This window comes from Alosa pseudoharengus, unplaced genomic scaffold (assembly GCF_046254945.1).
Source record: "Alosa pseudoharengus isolate Yale_2024_CS ecotype anadromous, Long Island Sound unplaced genomic scaffold, YU_APseudo_1.1 YU_APseudo_1.1_scf_18, whole genome shotgun sequence".
Classification (NCBI taxonomy): domain Eukaryota; kingdom Metazoa; phylum Chordata; class Actinopteri; order Clupeiformes; family Clupeidae; genus Alosa; species Alosa pseudoharengus.
Window position 1 is genome coordinate 12,019,386 of NW_027468650.1, and position 12,500 is coordinate 12,031,885.

General features: G+C 42.2%; 1 protein-coding gene across 1 annotated transcript in view; it reads left to right on the forward strand.

The window, feature by feature from the left end:
- LOC143131850 (cadherin-12-like) overlaps window positions 1-12,500 on the forward strand; it is an 88,353-nt gene that overhangs the window by 66,425 nt on the left and 9,428 nt on the right. Inside the window, exons 7-9 of the mRNA XM_076291436.1 lie at window positions 591-727; window positions 4,553-4,674; window positions 11,326-11,446. Coding sequence (XP_076147551.1) covers window positions 591-727; window positions 4,553-4,674; window positions 11,326-11,446 — 380 coding nt within the window. The remainder of the gene's footprint in view (window positions 1-590; window positions 728-4,552; window positions 4,675-11,325; window positions 11,447-12,500) is intronic.

Consider the following 12,500-nt stretch of genomic DNA (forward strand, 5'->3'; position numbering starts at 1 on the left):
GATGGAAGACTTCATACATACATCAGAAGTGTTTAAAATCAGGTGTGGGTTTAAGATATTCTCCACATCGCCTCATACATATTTACACCTGCACACCTTTTCTTGAAGTCTAAGATTTGCTGTGCTGTTGAAAAAAACATGGATGGCTTCTTTTGAATTTTGTTTTTCAGAACGTATTCAGTATGTCAAACTCATGCAAAGAGCTTCCTAGATAGCTTGGGTGATTTGCACTTACGTTTATTTATCAGTTCTCATTATTATCTTTTGGCAGCTGTCAACATTGCTGCATGAGAGGTACACGTTTCATCTTTGTAAAAAAAAATAGCACTTAATTGAAAAGGGTAAATAAGGAGTAGTTTAATTTCAGTAATAAATTGCATGTGTCACATCACATTGTTGGTAATTAGTAATAATTAGTATGTTGCACTGCAATTTATTATCTTAGTACAATGTTCAATTAAGGGTGATGGGAATCTGGAGTAACTTACTAATTATGCCAATATAAATGTATGAATTTTAAATAAAGCATCACATTGGGTCTATGTTATTGCCTTCAGTCATGTACATTGATGTTTTGTGATCTGTTGTAGATATTCCATAGACTGGAAAAGTGACCTGGACAGTTTCTTTGACATTGACCCAGTGGAGGGCACCATTTCCACAAATGAGCTCTTGGACCGAGAGTCGATCGCCCAGCACAACATCTCCATTGTGGCCACGAAAGTTAGTAAGTATGACAGCCAGTCACTCTTGATTCATTCCAAAAAGCACGAGTGTCAGCCCATCAGGACAGATTTATCTCAGCACCACAATGTTTCCTTTTTCATTATTATTTTTGTTACCACGGCAGCACCGATGATGCCGCACGTTAACAGGCCTGGCAACGGTCAGCGATGACTTTAAGTTTCCACTGGAGGCCATTAATTGGCTCGAATAAAAGACGTTCAATCTCGCGCCACATCCATCATCCGCACGACGCCTCTCCCCTCGTCTTGACCTCTTCAATTTCAGAGTGTCCTCCCCCCCCTCTCCTCCCCTCACTCGTCCTCTCTTCTCTTGAGTCCTCTGTCGACTGCCACGCCATTAAAGGTTTCTCATCTCAAATTTCATTAGCTGCACAAGAAGCCTCCGTCCATTTCTCAATCCCTCACCGCATTTAAAGACCACGAAAATCACTTCCGAATCTCTGCCTTCATTCCTTATTAGCCACGTTATGACTGATCTGTACCAATAGATCTTAGAGTGAAACAGATCCAACACACACACACACACACACACACTCAAACACACACACACACACACACACACACACTCAAACACACACACACACACACACACACACACACACACACACACACACACACACACACACACACACTCAAACACACACACACACACACACACACACACACACAAGCGCTTTGCTTGTATGACACACCCAGCATTCATTTTAGATGTGTCATCGTGCTAATTGAGTCCATGTAAGAGAAGAGGAAGGCGAAGCCAGAGATAAATAAGCAAAGCTGGCTCCATCAAGACATCAAAATGGCTTCTGAGCCATCAAAGTCATTATCTGCCGAGGAACTCAACAGCGCTCAATCAACATGAAATGTGGCTAGCAGCGTGTTCATTAGCACGGCCCCGGTAATAGGGGTCGTTAAAAGTTGAGTTTTTATCGTTGCAGAGCGAAGGAGAGAGAGAGAGGCTGGGTGGGAGGGAAGGAAGGGGGGAGAGAGCAAATTATTCACTGTCTTCCAAGGTTCCACTTCCAAACTAATGGTGGTCGTCTGATAGCGCTAATTTGAGCTTCAGAAGACAAAAGTTACAGCCAGAGGTGGCGCGGCTGACTCAAGTCAGTTATTATTATTTATTGCTCTGCCGACTTCATCTGACGTTTCTGTTTGGGACCCGCCATGAATACGATTAGCAATTAGAGATCTTTCTCTTTTTCTCCTGTCATTCTGTCTCCATGACTGCCTTTCACACACTAACTATCTCTCTCTCTCTCTCTCTCTCTCTCTCTCACACACACACACAGACACACACACCCACACACATACACACACACACACACACACACACACACACACATACACACACACACACTCACACAAACACGCACGCACACACACCACACACACTTGCTCACACAGGCTTAAACAGTTCATTATCATCCGCAATTGGTATTAAAATTAGTATTCCTGCCTCGGAGGACCTTTTAGGAAATTTCCCCTAAAACCTCGGCTAATTGTGACATATTTTATTCACTTTCTTTCAGTGTTTCCTCTCATTTCAGCTGAAATAAAGTTCTGTTTTGCAAGAGATTCATTCACAGTGTCCTAGCATACTGTATGTGATACGATTTTCTTTTGATGTTCATCTTTACCCACAAAAGTGCTATGGCAGATTACAGTATGTTGCACATGTTAAGAAATGGTATTGGTTCACATTCATAAAGAATTGCAATTTTATAGTTCAATTGTATAACTCATTACCATATAACTCAGTGGCATATTATTAGACAGCACATATTTCATGTGGAATAGTTTTAATTTCACTCTGCCCACATAATGGATTGTGTTATTAGATTGCAAAGAGACAGGTCTTTCAATTTGACTCTAATACCATTGCTATTAACAGTTAATTTATCTCACTCGTGTATACAGCTCTCTACCAGCCAAGGGACTGTGGTGAACACAAACATATTAAGGCATGTTGTAATGAATGCTTTGTTCTATTGTTATAAAATATTATTTTGTATTACAGTAATATATATTACTAGGCCTGTAAGGTTTTGCATCCAAGCTATTTGCAGAAATAACTTTTTTTTTTGTATGTACAGTGCACTAGCTTTATTACTGCAATGCAATCTGTAAATATCATCAGACTTGTGAAACCTGAGACTTTCTGCAAGGAGAATGCTTTACATTGCAAATGCACCACATAGTCAATGATTGTTGATCTTCCATTTCAAAGCAGGCTGACGTATAGCCTGTTAGGGTCTCTGTGCAGTAGGCAAGCAAATCTCTTTATTTGGGCTAGAGCACCACCCAGTGGAAGACTGTAGAAATGACCACTTACATGACCACTGTGGGTGATTTTTACTGGGGACTACAGAGGATGAAAGAAACATGCTATACTGTATACCCCTTATTGCATATGAAGTCATGGGAACAAATGCAAAAATAGGTCAATAGTTTGGATACCCCCCAACACACACATACACCATGCATAGTACGCATGCACACACAAACACACACACACACACACACACACACACACACACACATACACACACACACACACACACACACACAAACACACACACACACACACACACACACACACCTATCTCAGCAGTGAGATTGCTTTTCGTTCTCAAGGTCAACGGCAGGTTTGCTTGGTGTCAGGCGTCTCCCAGGGCAACCGCATCATATAGATCCCTCACTGCCCTCTGGTCACCTCTACTTTAAACCTCCGCAACTGACCAAAGGAAAATACGGAAAGACAGAAAGAATATGATGAAAGAAAGAAAGAAAGAATGAAAGAAAGAACAGGAAGAGAGATGGCCTGTTGTTATGTTAATCACTAGCTGATGGTCGTCTTGGAAGTTGGTCGTCTTGTTGAAAGCTTCATGAACATAGCCTGTAACTGGCCTAATATTTGGACATCAATAATGTCCAGACACTTAGCGTAAATATTGACAAATAATTATATTACACTGTTTTACTGTTTAATTAATGAAGGAGGCAATGGTATATTGTTCTTATGTGATGTAAAGATAGTCAGTTCATCCAACAAAAGCATGATATGAGGACACAGATAGTCAGATCAAACAGTTGGCTTAAATAGCATGCCATACAACATAAATAGATAAATACATAAGATGAAACAAAAGGATTTTAAGCCAAAAAAGGTAACACTTTACAACAAGGGTACACAATTAAGCATTAGTTAAGTATTAGTTAAGTATTAACAAACACTTCATTCATCATTATTAAGTATGTTTTTAACAGGAAAAGGATTAACAAATATCCTTTTCCTCATGAACAGTCTTGTGTTTGTTAATACTTAACTAATACTTAACTAATGCTTAATTGTGTACCCTTATTGTAAAGTGTTACCCAAACAAATATGTATGCCATAGGCAACAAACTTGTAAACACTGACACATATTTGAGAAACTAAAACTAATCAAGGTCTACTATCCTTCAAACATTCAAAGGAGCTGTGAGTGTAGCTAAGCTCAGCCCATGTGACCTTGTGTACATACTTCATCTGAGAGAGAGAGAAAGAGACTAATAACCATACTTGTTTTTGTTGATGGATGACATTCCTCTATTCTACCACAAGAGGTCAGCATTGGATCATATTTTCTGTATATGTTGCTTACTTCCTCCTGAATAACATGGCTTGCTTAGAAGTGAAATGGTGACATCTCTGTACAAAGCATTTGTATTCCCATATATCCTGTGCCCGATGTGTGTCCCAAACGCTGTGTGGCTCAGGCAGAAGTACAATCACCAACGTGGTCTCCTCTCTCTGTCCACAGACAACCCAGTGCTCACCAGCAGAGTAGCCGTGACAGTCCACGTCAATGATGTCAACGAGTTTCCCCCTGAGTTTGCAATGCCCTACGAGTCCTTTGTGTGTGAAAATGCAAAGGTCGGACAGGTAAGTCTCATTTACGTACTGTAGATACAGAGATTTATACACACACACACACACACAGAGGAGAGGTATGGAAACAAGTAGTAAGGCATTGACAGTCTGCCTGCGACAACGAGGGAGAGAGAGAGAGAGAGAGAGAGAGAGAAGCAGACATCCATAAAGATAAGGACTAATGATTGCAAGTGAAAGCAAGCACTGTAAGTCAGACACGTTCCTTGAGTGAAGCACAGACGCTGTTTTTCACCTGAAACTTGGGGGAATAGAGAAACAGACAAGCACAGCTAGACAGTTTGCGCGTGTGAATCTATCTGCATAGCTGGAGCGTGGAGGCCAGGCCAGGAGGCGCTGATGATACTAGCTGCAAAAACTACCGTCCCACGACAGCTGCTATCTCCCACAGCTAAGCAGCAGCCACGTATTTACTGTGGGAGATTGAGTCTCACAGGCACCTGTGTGTGTGTGTGTGTGTGTGTGTGTGTGTGTGTCTGTTTGTGTGTGTGTCTGTGTGTGTGTGTGGCTGTGTGTCTCTGTGTGTGTGTCTCTGTGTGTGTGTGTATCTGTCTGCAAAACACAGAGAAGGTGGAACGAGGAGCCGAGGCGGAGATGATTATCATTCACAGCCGAGGCGGCAGATGTACATCACAATGCTCCGCTTTCCCATCTCTCCATATCCATCTTGCCGCCGACGCTGCCACTTCCTCTTCCTCCTCCACCCATCCCCAGCCATCCCCCACAGCCAATTGCCCGCCAGAGCAGATGCATTTTACATGACGTGCTCTCGGAGGCCCGCGCCAGTTCACGCCGCCGTGCCATTCAGAGCCCACCTGCACCTACAAATAAGGCCCATTAGCAAACATGAGCTCGCTGTTAGCACCGCAACTAATGCCAGCCAGGGGGAGGTCTGCTGTCAGCGCTATTGGCCAGGCTAGCGGGCGTGCTGTTAGCACCGCAACTAAGGCTAGCCAGGGGGAGGTCTGCTGTCAGCGCTATTGGCCAAGCTAGCGGGCAAGCGTGAAAGGCCGTGTTGTTAGCACTGTTGGCTAGGTTAGTAATTATGAGACGGTCTTTGGCCTCGTTAGCTATGGTTGTGTAAGGAGCAGAATGTGAAGTGTAATGACAGGTAGCAAGTCAGGAGACATGACCTAAATTACCATGCGTTGGATTTGGTCAAGGTGATGTTTAGTAATTGTTCAACAACAATTTTATATACTGAACTTGACTCTTAGCATACTGTCTGATCTGTTAAGTCTCTGGGGGCGGACTATCCCACAGTAGTACTAGTAGTAAAGTAGTACCGTATATTCGCCTCAGTTTATTCTGTTCACTGTGTTCCATAATTATCCTTCTCTGAAAATCTACTCAAGAGTGTATCACCCATCCAGAGCTCCTCTGCTTCACCAAGGAAATCCAGATGATGTCAACATGATGTCAAGGAGTCCTCCTCGCTCTTGTGGACGCGTCGGTTCGTGGTTCGCGGTTCGCCTTGGTGCTTTCACTAATGCGCCATCCCCCCATGTCAGATTCCCTTAGCGTGCGTTGTTGGCAGTGACCTCTCCGCTACGCCGTATGACGCGTGTGCTGATGAAGCATGGATGAGATAAGGAGGAGCAGCATGCTAAGTGAGATGGGGGTAATTAACAGGGATTTCAGCACGAACGCTGAGCTCCTAATAATCTGATATGATTGGGAGTGAAAGTGTGTAATTATGGAATAATCCTTGATGGGTGCCGTGATAGATAGGAATGTGTTTGAACAGCCTGCTGAGTGGAGGATTTCCACAATGTGTGTGTGTGTGTGTGTGTGTGTGTGTGTGTTTGTGTGTGTTTGTGTGTGTGTGTGTGTTTGTGTGTGCACGAGCATGCACCAAGCCTGTGAATAACTATGATATACAAACACCTGCAGACATAACACATAATCTATGCCATGTGGGAGCAGCACCTACTTCACCATGGTGACACGCGCACACTCATACTGTACACACACACACTCACACACACGAACATACACACATATATATACACACACAGAAGTATAATTTATAAAATGGTTAGCTCTGATTGTTGATTATGTTTGGCTTATGCTAGAGGCCACTGTATTGCAGCACAAAACCTAAATGTGCCTGTGTCTTGCTTGGCCAATATTCTGCTATATGGAATATAGGAACTATATTGCTTGACATTTGCAAATGATTGTAAATAATTGTCATGATGGCATTTTCTGTTGCTTAGCTGTGACTGTAAACCACAGCATATTGGGGCTTATTGCTTATTATAAGTATACACTAACTAACACATCATGTGTACGTCACAAGGAATGGAGAGTTTATAAATATGCAACATGTCTGTGCTAAAGAAGGAGGATTTGTCAAATAATCCTGCAGTATATAATACAAGGTGAGGTATTTTGAGTAATTTAGTCCGTTTCAATTTTTGACACATGGAAATACCAGCACAATTATAAACATTGTTTAAATATGTATGAGGAGTTCTACCACATTTTGAATTTGTAAATACATTACAAAGTTGTGGTAAGATCTGGGCAAGCTAGGTTTGACTCTTCTTCATTTTGTATGCATGAGGCTACTCATGGCAATGTGCTCACTTGGGAAGACTTTGGATCAAGCATGGCACAGCTCCAGCGGAATAATAAATAAGAAAACAAGTCAGAGACAAACTTTCTGACAGCATGTTGGAATTCTCTTAACTTGACATATCTATTTGAAGGCAAATTCTTCATTTACAAGAATATTGTGTGTGTGTGTGTGTGTGCGTGTGTGTGTGTGTGTGTGTGTGTGTGTGTGTGTGTGTGTGTGTGTGTGTGTGTGTGTGTGTGTGTGCATTAGATAGTGTGTTGTAGTGTGAAAGATAGAGAGAGGATGAGAGAGGAAGAAGATGAGAATAGAGAAAGAGACAGAGAGAGAGAGAAAGAAAGAGAGAGTTCAGTTTGGGCCTTGCCAAGTATTCTGACTCCTGTGAGATTGCTTTATAAATTTCTATTTGCATGTGAGTCACATCCAAGAAGTAAATTAGAATGACTCCTCTCCAACAGAGAGCTATCTCACACCTCGTAATTGCTACAGGAAACCTCTGCCAGAAGCACACACACACACACACACACACACACACACACACACACAGACACACACACACACAGACACACACACACACACACACACACACACACACACACACACACACACACACACACACACACACACACACACACACAGACACAAGTGAGAGTGAAGAGCAACAAATCCTCCACTAAACAAGGGTTACACTCATAAAGTATTAATGTTACTATTAATTCATTAATCATGAGCTGAGCCCATGAGAGAGTCTAGTAAACACAAAGTGCGTGTGACCATACGTGGTTCCGCAACCCCCCCAACACACCAAAGCCCGAGGCCATTACTCAGAGATATGTAAACATTTACAGGCACATTTCACAGCAACACACACACACACACACACACACATGCACTCACACAGATATCACAACACAACCCATGGCTCAGAGATATGTAAACATTTACAGTGGCACGTTTTACAGCAACATTAGAAGAATACAATTCTGAAATTAGTGTCAATATACACTTAGGAACCTCAAAGGTACTTTGTTATTTCTGTAAGCAATGCACACTTGTTTGTTTGTTTGTTTGTTTGTTTGTTGTTGTTGTTGTTGTTTGATTGTTTTTATTATTTTATGACTTTTGTTAACCATTCAGTTACAGTGTGTCAAATATTGTTTGGATAGTGAAAAATCATTATGAGGTGACAGAGCCATACACAATCTCAGACCAACTCCCACTAGGAAATATATTTTACATTGACAAACACATTAAGAGGAACCGCTCTACCTTTCACTACCCAGCCATTAGCACAACCCAAGGCGTTTGGTGGGAAACCATTATCAAACGCCACCAGGACAATCCTATGTAAGGGATAATGTATAGAACGCCGGTTTTTATTGGGAAAATAAGTCCCGACAGGGCGAACTGGACCCCAACGCGCAGCTGTGTTCTCTTTAGAACACAGCTGAACAACCATCTGCTTTTCACTTTTGAATGAAGTTCCAGTAGTTGCGGAGTGATATGAAAGACCTGAATTAGAATCACAAACTCCAAGGTCATTGACAGCGGTCATTCTTTTTTTCAGAGGTCCTTTAGTCAAAAATAATGACCGCTAGAACTTTGGAAAATCCCATTCAAGTCAATGGAGCGTTCTACAGTACTTCCATTGTGAAGAGCCGTGTAATAAATGCTACTACTGTAGATGCTAGAACCAACATTAACCAAATCCTCAGTAATAGCCTGCCAATAGCCACAAAACAACCTCAGTTATAACCAGCCCATAGCCAGCCCATAGCCACTAAACAACCTCAGTAATAGCCTGCCCATAGCCACTAAACAATCTCAGTAATAGCCTGCTCATAGCCACTAAACAATCTCAGTAATAGCCTGCTCATAGCCACTAAACAATCTCAGTAATAGCCTGCCCTAGCTACGAAACAAACCTTCACACAGCAAAGATGTCAGCACATCTCTCAGCTGTAAACATACATACACTTCATCTGCAGTTGAATCTTTTTTTACTCAACAACAGTTGCCCTTACAGTATACATGACATCTCCATTATTCTTACTGTACCCGCTGTGCTGTCATCTTGGATCACTTCCCACTCCTTCTGTCTTAATCTCTCTGCGGCTTCAATCACTCTTGTCGGGGCTAAGATTCCTGACCCTGGCCTCCCCCGTCTCTCAGCTCTGTCAAACATTGCCACCCCAGGGCAATTTAAATCATTCATATCAGCTTCCCTCACAAGAGCAAAGAGTACCACACCACTAAACTGGAAGCACAGAAAAGCACAGCACAATAACCCCACTGTCTCAACTTATTGACAGAAGCATCAAAATATGAGATGCTGGTCACATCGTTAAGAGATAGAATTGAAGTGGTTATATACTCCTGGAATTTTGTTCCTGAGGCACAGTACAGATAAAACGTTACTATATCTAAGTGTTGAAATATTGTTGCAGTGTTTTTAAGTTTATTTTTTTACAGATAAGTTATACTGTAGTGCTCTTTTTATTGCAGGGATGTTACTAAGTGTATCAGATACCTGATCCACATGCAGAGTAGGTTATTGATTATCTGTACTAAATTGACCCTTAACTAGGACTAAATCTTGCAAATGCATTTATTTCTAAAACTCTGAACGTAATTTTGACTTAACCTGTCCCCCTTTATATTGTAACTGCATTTGCAATGTAGTCAACTCCTACTGTATGTGTCTCAGGACAACAGGTCTATAACATTAACACGTACATTAGCACTACATTAATGTTGGCTCTAGTAAGCTCGCTCTCTACTTAGGTCTCTATTTACCATTTGCCCATTGTGTAATTACTTCATTTAACTTGCTAAGGCACAATACAGCAAAGGGAATGAAGTAAATAAAATAAAATTAGAAGCTTTACTAGTACTCTATAGAAATCATGTTCGTATAAGCAATCTGATTCGGAGCATGGCACTGTACTGGAGCTATACAACATTGATAGTTCACACACGCACACCTTGTCTTCAAAGACCTTGCTTCTGTTCCGTTTTGGTGTTTGTAGAGGAAATAGCATTTAAGCTGAAAACAAACATAGCGTCATCGCTCTGAAGCCTGTGTCCACTCAACGTCATCAGAGACATGTTAGACACACCTGGGGAAATTCATACTTCTCGGCTCCTCAAAGCAACAGTGGCTCAGGCACTGCAGAGGGGGGAAAAACGGACGTTTAACAGGTGGCTACCCCCTGCGCACATCGTAATGCTGCTCGGAGAAAATCTTTGAGACGTGACAACCTTTGTGGGATGTTTCTTTTCACTTTCTGTTCTTTTTCTTCTACAGATACATGGCTTGAGGTGATCTAACTCAAATAATGGCTGTGCACAGAGCTTTCTGTCTATGTTGTGGATAGTATAGTGCATAGTCAAAGAATGTATGGTGCATAGTCCAGAAGAGCATAGTGCATAGTCAGGAAGTATAGGACTAGTATGGTAGTATGCAGAGTTGTGAAAGTCTGGTTTCAGAAAGTAAAAGTCCTGCCACACATTTGCTCCAACCATTCACTAAATCAGCCGAATCATATAAGTACAACTCCTCAGCCAGGTAGATGAGCTAATTAGTGAAATCACCTGTGTAACATGCACAGGTAGAAACAATACATGGTAGGACTTTTACTTTCTGAAACTGGACTTTTACACCTCTGGTAGTATGGTGCATAGTCCAGAAGAGCATAGTGCATAGTCATGAAGTATAGTGCATATAGGGTAGTATGGTGCATAGTCCAGAAGAGCGTAGTGCATAGTCATGAAGTATAGTTCATATAGGGTAGTATGGTGCATAGTCCAGAAAAGCGTAGTGCATAGTCATGAAGTATAGTTCATATTGGGTAGTATGGTGCATAGTCCAGAAGAGCGTAGTGCATAGTCATGAAGTATAGTTCATATAGGGTAGTATGGTAGTATTGTACATAGTCAAGGAGAGCATAGTGCACTGCATAGTAAAGAATAGTGTAGTATAGTGCATAGTTCTGACTGTTGACTGACTTGTTAATTCTGAATGGGGACTGACATTAATTAATGCTGTCCATTCATTTGTGCAGGTCATCCAGTTGGTCAGTGCCAAGGACCGAGACCAACCCCCGGCTGGTGAACAGAAGTTCAGCTACAAGCCAGTGCAGGATGAGGGTGAAGTCCAGAACTTCACTGTGCGCGACTTTGGGAGTGAGTCTTCTCTTTTCCGGTCCTGCTAGGCTGGCACAAGTATCTGTATGTTTCAGTCGGGAGTGCTTATACAATAGAATACACAGCAAACTTGGGGGGCTCAATGGCACAACTGACTACAGCGTCCATACCACATTTGGGTCTGCGTGCCCGAGGGGATCTGGGTTAGAGTCCGACCTGGGTCACTTCCTGATCCCACCCCATCTCTGTCCCTCACGTGCTTCCTGTTCCTCTCTCCACCGCCCTGTCAGATTAAAGGCATAAAATCCCCGAAAAATATTGGGGGGGGGAAAAGAATATCCAGAAAACGTGCAGAAAATCCAACACAAAATGAAATAGAGCAGCTGTTTTCTCCTCTCGTATTCCCCCCTTACCAAATGTCCACATTCGCAGACGTCTTCATGAACAACAGCTGGACACAGGAATCTCCACTCCGGATGGTAGTGACAGGTCCTTGTAACTAGATTCATTACTCCCAGGAGTTTATATTGTCTGGCAGGCAGGCTTAATCTCCATAACATTAATCGTCTTATTAAGGATAACAGCTTGATATATTGCAGCGAACACTTCAATTACCCAGACAGAGAAACGGTCACAGAATCAAAATAGTAATTATCGATTTTATTTTCTTGCTCTTTCTACAAGTGAAGGGGGTTATGGGGGTGGGGAGTAGACTAGAAATCTAGACGCACCCTAGCGGCAACAAATTAAATTTGCTGCCAGGGCTAGTCTAGCAACTCTCCGTTGGCTTGTGAGCTCGAAAAATTAAACTTCTATCAGGCCAATCAAATCATGTATAGAGTCGCTTATAGAGGGCTTAACATAATGATTGATGAGTTGCAACGGTTTGGCTTGAATTCCCTGCTACTTGAACAAATAAGATAATGTTGCTGTTGGCGAACAGTATGACACGAGTTAAGCTTTTATTAAGTTGGCAAAAGTTTGAACTAGCCAACTAGCTCCGCTGGTGGGAAATGCATGGGACTCATAGCGCTGTCCTATTGTGTGCAGAGGGAATCCCGCCCCTCGGACTGAGCACTGCGAACGGTGAGTG